This window comes from Phyllostomus discolor, chromosome 6 (assembly GCF_004126475.2).
Source record: "Phyllostomus discolor isolate MPI-MPIP mPhyDis1 chromosome 6, mPhyDis1.pri.v3, whole genome shotgun sequence".
Classification (NCBI taxonomy): Eukaryota; Metazoa; Chordata; class Mammalia; order Chiroptera; family Phyllostomidae; genus Phyllostomus; species Phyllostomus discolor.
Genome location: NC_040908.2, coordinates 17,275,605 through 17,289,830, shown reverse-complemented (window position 1 = coordinate 17,289,830; position 14,226 = coordinate 17,275,605). Strand labels below are relative to the sequence as shown.

The following is a 14,226-nucleotide window of genomic DNA, read 5'->3' as shown; positions in this document are numbered from 1 at the left end:
TTTTCAAAGGATGGAGATGGATAGAGAGAGCCAGGTGGTCTGATCCCAGCCATAATTGAAATTTCAGTCGCACACACTTAGAGGGAAACTTGCATGAATCAATAGCTTATTGATTTACACTACATTTATTTTCCCTTACACACTGCAGAAAACGCAATTATCGCTTAATTATAAAATTGCCATTTTACAAAAGCACATCCGACAGGCTCAGCCTGCGGCCAGGAGCCCCAGGGGGTGGTCCCTGACTTGCTCCCCCTGTGCAGAGGTGACCTGGTCCTTGACGCAAGCCACTCACACAGGAAGACCTCATTACACTTCTGCGTCTCCAGGGCCCGTCGCCACTGAGCACGCCTCCGCTTTGAGGAGTGGGCTGAGGGCAGGCACCTGCTCCCTTCTGCTCCTGAACATCTCCTTCGCCACAGACCGTAGGACTAGCTTCAGGAACACATTACCCCAAGGAAGTCAGTAATCTTAATTAGTAATTAAGTGAGCAAAGTATTATTGCGCGCCTACTGTGTGCCAAGCATTGTGTGAAGCTTCTGTGATGCTACCGTTACCATGGTGAGCAAAGCTCATTGGTCTCATGGATGTTGAGAAGCTCCAGGGAGGGGACAGCCGAGTGGGGTCCTTTGGAAAAGACGGTAATGCTGGGAAAAACGGAAGGCAGCAGGAGAAGGGGAAGGCCGAACACGAGAACTGTTTCCACAGAAGAAGCATAGGCATGAGCGTGCAGGAGCTGAGCAGGGCTGTTGAGGACGGGACGCTGCGGACATCACGCATTCGTAAGGTGGCCGGGAGTCAGCTGACTCCAAGGCCAGTGACACACACACAGTAACAAGTAACACAGGGCGCCACGCGCTGGGACAGGCGTGGTACAGGGTGCCGGGGAGCTCCAAGGAGGGAGGGGCCTTGACGCTGCAGGCAGAGTGGGGATGCCAGAGTGGAGCAAGCACAGCCTCTCAGCAAGGGCCTTTTAGGGGGCAGGAGGACTAAGAGCTATTGGGTTACGGGACTGAAAGGTGGAAGAGTATTCCGGGCAGAAGTAGCATCGTGGGGAAGTCCAGGAGGTGGGGGGAGGGGGGAGGACAGGGGTATTTCTAAGGAAGTGAAGACGTCAATTATTGCTAGAGCGTAGCATTCAAGGGTGGGGCTGGGGAAACAGGGAGCTGCTCTGGTGAAGCCGGAGAGGTGGGTAGAGGCCCAGGGCTGGTTCAGGAGTTTGAACTTCATCCCGAGAGTAAAAGGGAACTACTACTGTGTTGTAAGCGGGGAGGTGCCGTAACCAGATTTCTGGTTTAGAAAGATCCTTTCGATGTCAGTGTGAAGAACGGATGGGAGAGTGGGCACGACAGAGTTCGGGGACACCAGTTAGAAGTGCATGAGGGAGAGGAGGGTTCCTGAACTGGAGCAGCCATAGGGATGGAAGTAAGTGGGTGGCTTGAAAGGGACCCAGGAGCTGGACTCAACAGGTCATTACCACGGGCGATTGTTCGGATGTGGGGGAGTGAGCGAGAGTGACCTCATGTTCTCATTTGGGCAACAGGAGGAGGCCGAGGGTGAGCGCCGTTTGGGATGAGTGGATTTCGGGGTCACTGGGGGTGACACGGGATGGACCGCAGCATGCATCCACCTAGAGCTCAGGAAAGAGGACGGGCTGGGGACAGGCTAAGGACAGGCTGGAAGCCATCGGCGTGTAGAGAATGACTTAATCCTGTCACTAGGTAAAGCGACACTCTCCACTTGTGCCAAGGGCCCCTGTGGGGCCAGATGGGGTTGGGAGGGGACACTCTGACAGGTCTCACCTTCTGGTCTCCCTGTCCACGCTCAGGTCTCCAGAGTGGCAGGAAACCCGGGATCCACGGAAAAGCCAGCTGTATAAGAATAAGGAAGATGGCGAGTTTTGGTATTTGCTCTTCTTTTAAAATTACACTTTAAACCTTTAACCATTGTCCACACCCTCAATCGTCCCCCTTTCCCTAAAGCTTTCTGAGGCTAGAGACCAGCTTTGCAGGGACCTGTGCAGAGGGAGCCTCTTTTCTCAGCCAGGACACAAGAGCCTTGAAGGGGGATTACTTGCGTGCTCTCTGTGTGAAAGACACAGCATCTCTGAAATCCTGGAACTTCTAGGAAATGTCCATGGTAAAGGGAAATACTGGCACCGAAGCTTTGAGTCCAAGTTTTCCTGGAACCTGGGATGCATGGCTTTCATGCCTGTATCTGTTCTGCCTCTTGCCGGGACCTTGGAGCTGAATTCCAGGAGAGTAAGCTCGGTGTCCGTCCCCCAGCCCCGAGGCCAGAGTTCCCGGTGAGACATGGGTGTCATCCATCACCCAGCAGCTCCGTAGGACTAGAGGTTTTGGAAACACATTTCTGGCCTTATGTTCTCACCTTAAAGGATGAGATGGCCATTTCTCTGAGGGTGACAGTTTAAACGCACTGTGACATCTGGGGAAAGGAAGCTGAGTCTCAATAATGAAGAATTAGAGGACCAAATGTAAATTAAAAGGAAAAATACTTCTGGTATCTCCACTTTCATCACAGCACAAGGTGGGATTTTAGGTGTTGAATTCTTTTTAATCTGATAAGAACAGAAAGTTCCACGATGGAATTGGCAAAGGGCCCCAGGAAAAGGCGGCTCTGCTCCCCGCGTGAAGGACTCAGAGCAGGGAGGGACTGGCGGTCACCCTGCAGGCCGTGAGCCGGCACGGTCTGGTCAGTGGGTGGAGGAGACGGTCGTCCGTAATAAAGCCCTTGCCAGGTGACACGCACAACCCAGAACTCGACTGCCCTTGTCCTCCCAGCCACTAGGAGGAGAAGTGCACTTGACAGTGGGTGGCCCAGAATGAGAACGAGGCTCCACCTTTGGGCAGGACCGTGGCGAGCCAACGAGAGCTGTAGCTGATGGGCAGAGAGGCACCGTGAAGCGAGGGGACCCCCACCCTGGAGACAAAGACAGTGCTCGTGAAGTGGTGTGTCTCTACCTCTGACAGGATGCCGTGCCGAGATTTCCAAGACAACTTCTTCTGCCTGTATGTGTGCAACCAGTACCCTGTCAGCCTGGACCATGGCAACACGTCTTTGGGAACATGGTCTGAGATGATGTTTAAGAGCCGTGTGATTCCGGGAGGCACCACAGATGATTACGACATCGGTAAGGATTCTGCCGGATGGAGAGCTGCCAGCCCTGGCTTCAGGTCTCGGGGGCTCTCTGTTCTAGACCATTCGCCTGAAGTTGGGAGGAAAGGAATTTGTTAGCCTAAAGGGACAGCTGTGGTTCTCCAAGGGAAATGGTTGCTAGTGGGGGTGGTGGGAAAATCCCAAACGGGCCTCCCGCCCCTTTGGTCTGTCCATTATCCCGACGCTGACCTCCTCCCGCCTCCCAGGAGCGGAGTAGGATGACTGCTCCCCAGCAATTTCAGGGAAGTTGGGGGAGTGTGGAAAGAACACTGGACAAAGCCGAGGGCGGGCTAAACCCTCGTCCTTGCTGTACACTGGCTTTGTGACTCGGAGAATAGAGCTGGTCTCTGTCCTCAGCCTCCCCACCTGTGAACAGTGGACTTGGGAACCCCTGTCTGCCCCTAGCAACCACAAGACCCCCCCCCCCCAGACATCAGGGAGAACATTCCCACCCCCTGGGCGGGTGTGTCCTGCAGTATCGCGCTGAGATCCCAGACGAAGGCCTCCCCCGAGAGGAATCACAGGGGGCCCTGGGAGCGGTGCATGGTCCCGCTGCACCTCCCACTCCCCGAGTGTGACAGCGATGAGGAAAAGGGCTCCCTGTGAAGATGGACCTGAGTGTGTTTACACAGCCTTGACAGGGGAGGTGTGTAAACTACGCATGTGTGCACGAGTGTGCATGTGTGTTTGCATCTCGACCTGCGCGTTCCCTCTCCTTGGCACCCTCCTGTCTTGAATGGTTTGCCTGACGACCCCCTCCCGCAGGGCATCCCTCTTTTCAACCTTCAGGCCCCGCACTCTGCTGGTCCTCATCGTTCGAGTTTAAGAAACATTCTCACCAAGTGGTGAATGTATGTTTCTCCTCTTTGTGTTTAAAAGGAGGAGACCGAGGCTCACAAAATAAAGCAGCTTGTTCCATAGCTAGCAACCGTGGGGACTGGGACCCAGGCCTTAGGTCCCCAAATCCAGCATTCTGACCCTTCCCCCAGGCCCTCCTGAACTAGACACGGCCCCACCAGGAGTCCCAGGAGCCCAGCTGAGCTCCGGTAACAGCTCTCCCTCTTGCAGGAGGACCTCAGAGCGACACGCAGTACATCTTCTCCGTGCCAGAGATCACGGAAGGCAACAATGTCACCGTGTCTTTCAACATCATGCCACAGACTTTAAAGGCAAATGACGGGAAATTTCCACTAAATTTCCATGTGTTCAAGGTAAGACAGCCTGCTCTGGGCTAGCCCTTTCGGGACTTTTGTGTCCACATTGCGGGGAGAGAGCAGCCTACCGGGCTAGGAGATTTCGCTAGACCGCAGCCTCAGAGATAAAACCCAAAGGGGCTATAGAGTTCATCTGGTCCAGCTCCGTAAATTTGCAGGAAAGCCTGAGGCAGAGAGGAGGTTAGACTTGGCAATGGGACACACCCCCTGCTCCTGTTGGCCTCTCCTGGCAGCTGCAGGCTCTAATGCTTGTCGCTGAAAACACAGTCTGGTCCAGGAACAGCGGTTTTAACAGTGCGGGTTTTCGGGACCACTCGAGCCTCCTGAATCTGAATCTCCGCCGACAGAGTCTGAAAATCTGCATTGCAGTGAGCTCCCTGGGTGATGCTCGTGGAAGGAAAGCTTGAGAACCATTAGATAAACTTCAGGAGAACTTTCAGGGAAAGGGTATAAAGCCAGGAGACATGTTTCTCTGTTATGTTTAGACCAAAGGCCTGCTGTAGCTCAGTGGTTGGCTTGCAAGCATCTGCTTAGCCACTCATCCAAGGCCAAGTTTTCCTCTCCACCCGGCCCCCCTCCCCTTCATGGCACTCCCAACCAGCTGTTTAGCTCCGGGGGAAGTGGGTGGAGGCAATTCCTCCTGCCTATAAGCCTGCACATACTCCAACTGTGAGTAGATAATCAGGGAATTTGTTTTCTAAAAATACCATTTAAAACAAGACTTACAAAAGGAAACCCGATACCTCTGCGCCCTCCCCCTCCCCCAAGTAATTAAATGCATCCTGAAGATAAAGCGAATGGCTCTGAAACTGTATACCCCACCCACAGCCTCTGCAATTTATGTGGATAATGAAGCTCATGCAGCCATCAAATGCTGGGATCCCCTCTCCTCCCATTAGAGCTGAAGAAGCTGAGTCCCAGTGGGGTGGAGTGACAGGGGCAGAGTTCATGGCAGAGCTGGGGACCGGGCACCCGATGTTCCCCAAGCCATCGCCTCTGTAGCTGGAGCTCTGATGACAACATCTGTAGGAATCTCAGTTTCTGTTCAATGAGACTAAGGCAACATTCGCAACCATGGGTCTTAGCCCATATATGGACAAACAGTCCCGTGTGCTGGCTGTTGCTCATGTTAATAAGAAGTCCGCTGACACGGAGTTCCGAGTGTGTGCACATTCATTGTCTCAAAAACCCTAGTTTGTATAGATGTGGAAGCCAAAGCCGAGAGCAAGAATGGCCTGCCCAATGTGCAGCTAGGAGGTACAAGTGTCTGCCTGATACCAGAACTTCTGGTCCCAGGTCCCGGGCTCTTAGCAGGACTTAGGCACGTGCCCTTCTGGTGGTGCCCACAGCTCAACGGGAAACAGCAATTCTGGCTCCAGAAGGAGAGCCCTTTGGGGTCTGCTCCCTCTGAGCACACTTCCGCTTCCTAGTTGCATGAAATCAATGGGCAAGGGTGGACAGGCCATTTCATCTCCACCCCAAAGTGCCTGCCCTGGGCCTGGGATGCCCCACCTCCCTTCCAGCTGACCCCTGTCTGCAGAGAAGTCAGCCTGGACAAATCAAGGGATCTGTTCTCCTAGGTGCGCCCAGGGGCAGCAGTAAAAAGAACGGAAGCCCTGCCAGCTGTGCCAACCTGCACTGTTGGTGGGTCTTAATGACAAAGGGAGCAACACCGCTTCTCTGTTTCCACCTCTGCTACTTAGTCTGTTGAGGCACAGTTTCCCCATCCCCAAAAGTAAGGAGCCCAGCGCCGGCTAGCGGGATTACCGTGACAATTGTGCACATGACACAGGAGTGCTTTGCAAACTGCGGAGTGGCCGAGAAATGGTCTGCGTGCTCAGCGCTTCCTCTGCCAGGTGGGAAGACTGGAATGTAGGTGTTTCCCTGTTCAGGTGCACACATCTATTCTCTACAAGCCCAGGGAGCTGCAACAAATTCCCATCACATCTCACAGTGGTCTTGTGGGATGAAAGAAGTTTACCTCTCATTGGAGCCCCGAAGCTGGAGAACTTACCTTTGGTCCAGGCTCTGTCTTATCCCCAGGCCCCAGCAACATCCCGCTTTCCTCCCAGGTTTTCCATCATTGCTGTGACGAGTGACCACAGCTGGCTGAGCTGGCGCAGGATGGGTCTCCTCCTCTCAGGCATCTTCGTCCCCTCCCCCACCTCCTCCTCTTCATGTGCTTGGCTTCTTTTCTCACAGCTCCACACAGGGAGTGTTCAATGGTCCCATTCATCCATGAGCGTGCCAGGGAATGGGCTGGCTGTGTGTGAAGCAGGAATGTGGGGCCCTGAGCCCGGCTGCTGGATTGGCTTGTTTTTGTGTATTTGTTTCGGCTCCCGAACCTGCCTTTCTTCTTCTCCCCCACAGGTCGACTCTCAGGTATGGCTCACCACCCCCCTTGCTGGGCTTCTCCTGCCTCTGTTGCTGTCTATCGGTCAAGTTCAACAGCCGTGGCCTTGACACGTTTCTCACTGTTCGGTGGCTGCAGATTCAGTCTTGCTAAATCTCGTAACAGCTACAAGCTTAGAGTCTCCAAACAGGTCAGCGACGAAGGACACATTTTAGCTGGGCTGCTCTAAAGGTTGGACCCCGTGAGCTGTTCTCTGGTTTGACATTCAAGAGGGACTGCGCCTGTAAAATCATCCTCAGGCATTTGGCTTCTAATAGATAAGGTTGATGCAACCGGTTCCTTTTCATTTAAGATGAGAGGCAGGACTAACGGGGTGCCTTGGGAGGATCTTTGTCAGTCCCCAAGCAGAATGCATGCTGTGCAAATACAACTTCAAGGGACATCCTCTAGTTCCTCTTACAACCAAATTGCTACTGGTCTGAAGTAGATATTCTGGTTCAGCATTGGTGAAAGGTGGCTTAAAACACAAGTAAAGATGCAGAAGGGCAGATGGAGTTTGGAAAACCTAGCTCACAAGCACTCAGATCCTTTAAATGGCTTCTGCGGTGCTGTTGCTCCTACGAGGAGACCTGTGCCTGGGGTCTGAAGAGGGGAGGGAGCGAGTGGGGTGTAGCCATAGCCACCGGGTGGTGACTAGCAGGCTGGCAGGTCCAGGGAAGGGGTGTCCCAGCAGGTAGACAGAGGCTAGACAAGGCGTGTCTGAGTAGGGGATGCTCTGAACAGCGGAGCACCAAGCAAACAGCAAGGAGGCCTGTCTGGTACTGCAGCCGCCCAGGCACAGAGCTGAGGTTAGGATATGACTCTGATCCCCAGCACCCCAGGCACAGAAGTGGGATTTCTGGACAGGCCTCAAGGGAAGCACTCGGATGCAAGGAACAGGACAGTGTTCTAGTTCCCAGAGCTGGAGAATGGGGCGGGGACTTGATCCAGGAAAAGGCACAAGCCGGATCCCCAAAACTACAGGGTCCGTCTCCGTGTGGCCAGTGAGCAACTAGCCATGTGTTGATTTGATGCTCGGTTCTCCGAGCACTGAACTAAGAGCCCCTGTCACGCCCTCACGCTCACACTTCTTGCTGCCATTGAGTATGTTCTACAGGACCAGGAGCCTGGGCTGGGCAATGAGGGTGCGGGGGAAGGAGGAGGATGGGAGAACAGGGAAAACCTTATCTTCTAGATTATAGGGAGCACGATGCCCACACCTGTGCACATAAGACACACACACAGCCACAGGACGGTGCTGCCCCTCTGGAGAACTGATCTCACCATTACTTTTGCCAGCAGGGCTGGACCAGCAAACCAGGCTCCACCCCTGCTGAGGCTGTTGAGAATGTCAACAGAATCACTTGGGAGATTCCACCCAGAACCCTGCAGAGTCCCTGGGGCAGTGGCCTATTTCCTGTCTCATCTTGTAGCCCAGACCTGTCCCCACCCCCTAAAACCTCATTGGCTACGATACTGCCACTGTGCAAAGTTCCCACCCCCTGGGGAAAAAAAAAAAAAAAAAGCTCTTCCCTGCTCCCTGCTTTTCCCCAAGGCAGAGCTCACAAATAATCATTTCATGCAGCATAACCATTCTAAATGGAATCCCCATGCTCGACTGTGTTGGGGATAATTTATTTAGTAAGGGGTTTTTATTATGTAATATGTATGTGACATCCAGTAATGGGAACTACGTTAAATTTATTGTTTTATCTCTAAGAAAATATTGAAATAAAAGGAAAATGATCAGGGCCTATTATTCTCCAATGAGAAGAAATTTCAGGGCCCCGCTAGAAAGATGAAGTAGGAGGAGTGAAAGGAACCCGATGCGGGCAGCACCGTAGCAGTCCAGGGAGGGCTCTGCAAAAGGTGCGGGACAGGCGGGGCTTTGGAGGCTCCCAAAGTTACTCAATGCGAAAACAATCTCACTAGTGTTCATCGAATTCTTCTTTGTACATAAGCAGAGAGAGGAACCCAGAAACAGAGGATGCTGTTAGACTTAGTGATATAAAAACCGTGTGTCATGTCTCTTTGCACTCATTGTAGTGTTAGCATCTATATAAAACAGCAGTCTAAATCCTGTTGCATTGTCAGAGTTCGGGTCGGCACCGTCTCCCTTTTCGGGGCCTATTTTGGTCAGTGGAGCGGGGTCTGGAAGGGGGTGGGTCTCTCCCGGTGGCGGGACACAGGCGCACGGGGCCTCTCTCACCGCCACCGTGTTCCTCTAGTTTCAGCACTTCCAGGAGAGGTTGCCACCCACGTTTTTCTCCCAGTTCAGAAATGCTGACAAGGGCATAGTGACGCGAAGTAAGTACAACCTCACCAAGTGCTTCACCCTGAGCCCAGGGACCTACGTGGTGGTCGTGTCTGCGTACAAAGAAGCAGTTGAGTTTTTGCTCCGAATCTTCCTGAAAATGCCGAACACGGACAGGTAAGAACCTCTGGGATTCTAGATAAAAAATTCTACCTAGTGTTACAAAAACACTCGGTGGAGGGTCTTCCATGCCAAGTCCATGGTCGCGATTGGGCACCGCATCCCCTCTGGGCCCCGAGGCAGACAGCACTGGAACCCTGGCAGTCTTTACAGTTGAGCATGGACGAAGCCTCATCAGCTCAGCAGGCCAGATAGCCCCGGGCCCCCGATCGGAGCTGGAGCGTGAGACAACGCTTGTCCTGCATCCTGGCGGTGGGGGTTATGATCACGAATATCTGGTTGGGAAAGGCACACTTACCACGTGGCTAAGGGCCAGATGACCCAAAAGACTGGAACGTACGGTCACGATGGCCCTCTGTCTGCCAACTGCCACGGCTGCCCCCGTCACAGCCCGCTGTGCCGAGGGCTCTCCACTCAGGCCCCACTCTGGTGTAAATGCCCCCTCGGGTGCCCTCCACATGTAAGCCTCTTTTGAATAGTGCACGGTCATTCTTGTCACACTGTCCCCCTGGTTTTCTAGGAACCCGGGCAGCAATTTCAACCTCAAAGCACTGAAGGTAGGTGTGCGGCAAGGTAGCTAGCAGGCTTCACCGGCCACCTACCATCCCCGAGAGCTCCTGTCTCCTTCCTTCTCGCCTCACCCCTGACCCACGGACACAGAGGACCGTGAGGGGCCGGTGCGGCCCGAAGGGGCGGGGTGGAGGGGAGAAGACCGGGCCTCCAAGGCCCACTGCGCTCAGCCGTCTTCTTTCCACAGACTTCCATTTTCCCGTTCCCTAAAGGCTGTGCCCAGCTGCCGGGCGAAGCCTCTGTCTCAGATCCAGTGGGGGGTGGTTGTGCCCTCCCTGTACCCGACAGATGCCCGGTTTCCCCAGAAATTTGACGTCAGCTGTTTTCCCTTTGATCCAGGCAAGTCTGCCAGAAAATGCCTCCCAACAAAGCATCTTCTACAGATACGCTCAGCAGGTACGGCACTTGCAGTGGGACAGGTGACAGAGGGGCCCGAGGGAAGAGGTCCCTCCCGGGCCTTTATCAGGGGACAGAGAGGAAAGGTGACATCTCCAGAACTGATCAGGCTACCAAACCCTGGAGAGAAGTGACACCCGACCCGGGTGACACTGGGACGCGGAATGTAGAGCTTGGAAGGGGAGGGGCTTATTATGGGAAGGGGCATTGCTTTTTAAATCTTTCAACAAGCAATTGGCAATACCCCTTGAAACCGGGCTCCTCCCGGCTCTGCCAGCTCCCACTGACCTTGGCACCATTCCCCCCGGAGCTGGCCGGCTGCGGAAAGCACCAACAATGCTCTTCCTGCCAAGCAAGCCACCTATGTCCACAGGGGATTTTCTTAATGGTTTTATAAACCGTTATAAAGAACTCCTTGACTTGTCAGGATGAAAAACAGCTGCCAAGGGCTCTGCACAATGGGCTCTTTACAATTAATAATCACGTTGGTGTGGAAAGTGATACAGATGATCGCAGGCATGGTGCCAGCCTCGGGCCAGGCAGAGGCCAAGGGCAGGAAGGATGCCAGGCATTCGGATGGCTGATGGGGCCATGGTGACCAGAAGGCAGCCCAAAGAGATATTACTGGGGTAGCCTGGGCTCAGAGGAGAACACAAGGAGAAATGAAAAGCGTGGCTGGCATGCAGGGTATGTGTTGCAAGGAGCAGCTCTGTATGGACCTCCTTGAAATCAATACGGGCCCTGGATTCAGGTCCACACCTGGGCTGATTCCAAAGGTACTTGATACAAAATTATTGTCTCAATCTGTGAGCTCCTGAAGGCAGGGATGACATCATGTGCATTTCTTGTCCCCAAGACCTACCACTGCCCTTGACACAGAGAAGGTGCTCTATCAATTTGTATAGAATGAAGACAGATTAGCTTCCCCAGAGCAGATGCCCAAGCTCAGGCCACTGCCCCAAGGTGAGCAGCAGGGCCTGATTCAGATACCTGAGACCAAGCTGGTGACAAAATCCTCAGCCTGGTCTGTGACCCTGCACATGTGAAATAAAAATTGTAATTTGTACAGATGACAAATATATATATAATGGTACAGATGACAAATGGTACAGATCCCCTAATTAGGACTTTTCCAAACAGCAGCCAAATGTCTCTCACGGAGGGTAGCTGGAGCCCACACGGGGCCCCTGTAGAAAGGAGGCACAGATGCAGCTTGGTGCCAAGGTGCATGGCCAGAAAGTAGAGCCCAGTCTGGACTCCAACCCCTTCTCATCCCTCGCCCGGTGCGCAGCCTTGAGTGGGACCAGCATCATTCTGCACAACCTGCAAACTCTACTCAGAGGTTGTCCCCTCCAAGAGAAGCCGAAAGCCAAATGCTTGTCTCCGCACCGCTGTGTCCTTTCTCTGGATGTCCCGTACCCATTTAACTGGCCTTCAGTAAATGTAGGGGCTTGGTAGTACTGCCACTGCTACCACACGTCCCCTTCATCGGCCACGGTAGTGGTGATGTTGCCCTAACCCAGGGGCTGCCTGTAGGCAGGCCAGGGTGCAGCTGGCCTCTGGGACAGGCCAGGTCCATCCATCCATCATTTATTCAGTTGGCAAACATGTCCCGCAGACCTAGGACATTCCGAGTACCACACCGAGCTTTGGGAGAGCAGCGTCAGTCCTTGGGGAATCTCACATTGAGGTCATAGAGACGGAGAGCAGATTCCTTGCAGGTGTGTTGAGGTCAGCTTCACCTCTATTCCTATCCTCATCTCCTCAAACACATTGGTGGTTACTGCATCCAGGGTTCAGGTCAGACCTGCAAAGAAAGGAGGTATGACCCATGCTTGTATTCTTGTTGGTTAGAATTTCTCGCCGACATGTCCACTGCTCTGCAAAGCAAGGTGCCGTGATTCTCTGGAGGAAAACACTGTTGATTGTGCACCTGTGACACCGGCTCCCCTGATATAACCGACCCAGGAGACACTGGAAGGATGACCTTAGGGCCAACCCTGGGACACATGTTTGTCATCTTTGGGGTGCTGGTTCTCAGAAGACCCCCAAACAGGCACCTTCTTCCCCCTGAGGTGGTGCCAGCCACTCTGCAAAGCCGTCTGCTGGGAGGCCTCACTCCAACTCCCTCCCCATGTAAAAGCGTTTCCCGGGTGTTGACATCCCACCGTCCCCTCAGCTTTTACCAGCAGACGTGAGAAACGGCCACAGGCAGAACTGCCCTTCTCCTCTGTCACGTCGCCAGGGAAGACGCTGCCCATGAAGCTGCTCAGGGGCCCAGTTAGCACCTCCAGACGTTCTGGCCAGAAAGTGTTTCTCTTCCCTCAACCTCTGCTGCTTCCCGTTTTTCATCCCAGGAAAACCTTGACATCTCCCCTTCTGCTTCAGATTCTGGGGAGATGAATGCTAAGGACTGTGCTCGATTAGAGCCGCTCCTCCGGGCCTGGATTCCCAGCCTTTTCATCGCCGCTCACCCCCCCCCCACACACACACGTACATTCTATAGTTGTATTTTCCTCGTCCCTTTCTGGACACAAGTGGTGAATTGGCTCATTCGGTGATGCTTCTCCTGAGGGGCTCCCCAGTGCCACGCACAGTGGGGAGGAAGCAAACTCCGAGTTCAGCCTAATAACGAGTGAAGAGATAAATGCAAGGCACCCACGCAAGGTATCGAACATCGAGAGCAATGAGCACTGCAGATGGGCAGAGCGGGGAGTTACCCCCATGGCCTGGAGCCACCAGGAAAGGTGTCCTGACAGCCGGAACACGGGCACTGGGTGGGAACTGCGGCTAGAAATCCGAGTGCTTTCAGGGAGCCAGGCAGCCACGCCCCTCAGCTGCGGGGCGCAGACTGATCCCAGCATTCCTCCCTTGTTTGGATCAGGGACTAAACATGGATGCCACCGGGCTCCAGAACCTTCTCAACCAGGAGTTACTGCGAGGTAAGGGAGGACCTGCTGCCCCCAACGTCATCCCCACTGCCAAGCCAGTCCAATGCCACCCTCCCCGACATTTCAGTCCCTCCTGTTCTTCCCCGTCTCAGGAATTCCGGGGGACGGGTTCTCTCTGGACGAGGCCCGGAGCATCGTGGCGCTGATGGATGTATCCTTTGCAGTCATATCCTCCCTTCCCCATCTGCTCGGTGGGCTTCCCCCGGAGTCTAATTAGCGTGTTATAGAACCCTTTTCTCTCAATATGGTCCCTTCTTCTTGGTTCTGAGAGCTCACCACAGGGCCTAACTCTCCGTGCATTCTAGACTAGTGCCCTACCTCTCCAGGATAACCATAGCAACAGTGGCAGTAGTTACTATCTGTCAACAACTACTGTGAGCCAAGAACTATATGGGTGTATATATATGTTCTTTCCTTGCAATTCCTGTAGCAACCCCTGTGCTAAGTATCACCATACAGGGGCAGCAGGGGTTCAGAGAGGTTAAGCAACTTGCCCAGATTACACAGCTAGTCAGAATTTGTGCCTGGACTCCTGCCTCCTTGCAGCAGCGATGGGAACTCTTCCCCCCGCCCTCCCTCGCCACTGGAGGAGCCTTCACTGTTTGAATGTCTCACTCAGTTACCCCAGTCACTGAAACTTATAGAGAATCCTTAGGCTACACAGCAGTGGTAACCCCCATGGCAGATGGGGAGATGGAGGTTGGGGCTGCCCAGTGATGTGTCCAAGTTCCATGGACACAAGTGGCCGAGCTGGGAATCGAACCCAGGTCCCCAGACTCCCATCCTGGGCTCTTTCTCTGATGAGCTGCTTGGCCCCGCCCCCTGATGGGCAGAAAAGGCCAGTTCCATGTGCGCATAACCCCAGCTCCTGCCGGTAGCTCTTCCCTCGAAGTGGGCTGTCTCCGAGAGCAAGACAGATTCCGCCGCTCTTTCATTCTTAACAAGACTTGATTGGGAATTTGAAGCCTGACATTGTCAAACAAGAGCGCTTCTTGATGAAATCATAAATCAGGCCCTGTCTCTGCCTGCGGTGGTTTGGAATCGCTCGGAGACACTGCCCATCTCCACAGATGCGTGGAAATGGCCACAGCG

The 14,226-nt window shown here is 53.8% G+C and overlaps 1 protein-coding gene across 2 annotated transcripts in view; it reads left to right on the top strand.

Annotated features, from left to right (window-relative positions):
* Positions 1 to 14,226, top strand: part of CAPN13 (calpain 13) — a 74,247-nt gene that overhangs the window by 45,805 nt on the left and 14,216 nt on the right. For both annotated transcript variants that reach the window (XM_028517483.2, XM_036027801.1), the window contains exons 9-17: positions 1,829 to 1,903; positions 2,991 to 3,151; positions 4,246 to 4,388; positions 6,762 to 6,773; positions 9,012 to 9,214; positions 9,738 to 9,774; positions 10,127 to 10,183; positions 13,068 to 13,125; positions 13,227 to 13,285. In XM_028517483.2, coding sequence (XP_028373284.1) covers positions 1,829 to 1,903; positions 2,991 to 3,151; positions 4,246 to 4,388; positions 6,762 to 6,773; positions 9,012 to 9,214; positions 9,738 to 9,774; positions 10,127 to 10,183; positions 13,068 to 13,125; positions 13,227 to 13,285 — 805 coding nt within the window. The remainder of the gene's footprint in view (positions 1 to 1,828; positions 1,904 to 2,990; positions 3,152 to 4,245; positions 4,389 to 6,761; positions 6,774 to 9,011; positions 9,215 to 9,737; positions 9,775 to 10,126; positions 10,184 to 13,067; positions 13,126 to 13,226; positions 13,286 to 14,226) is intronic.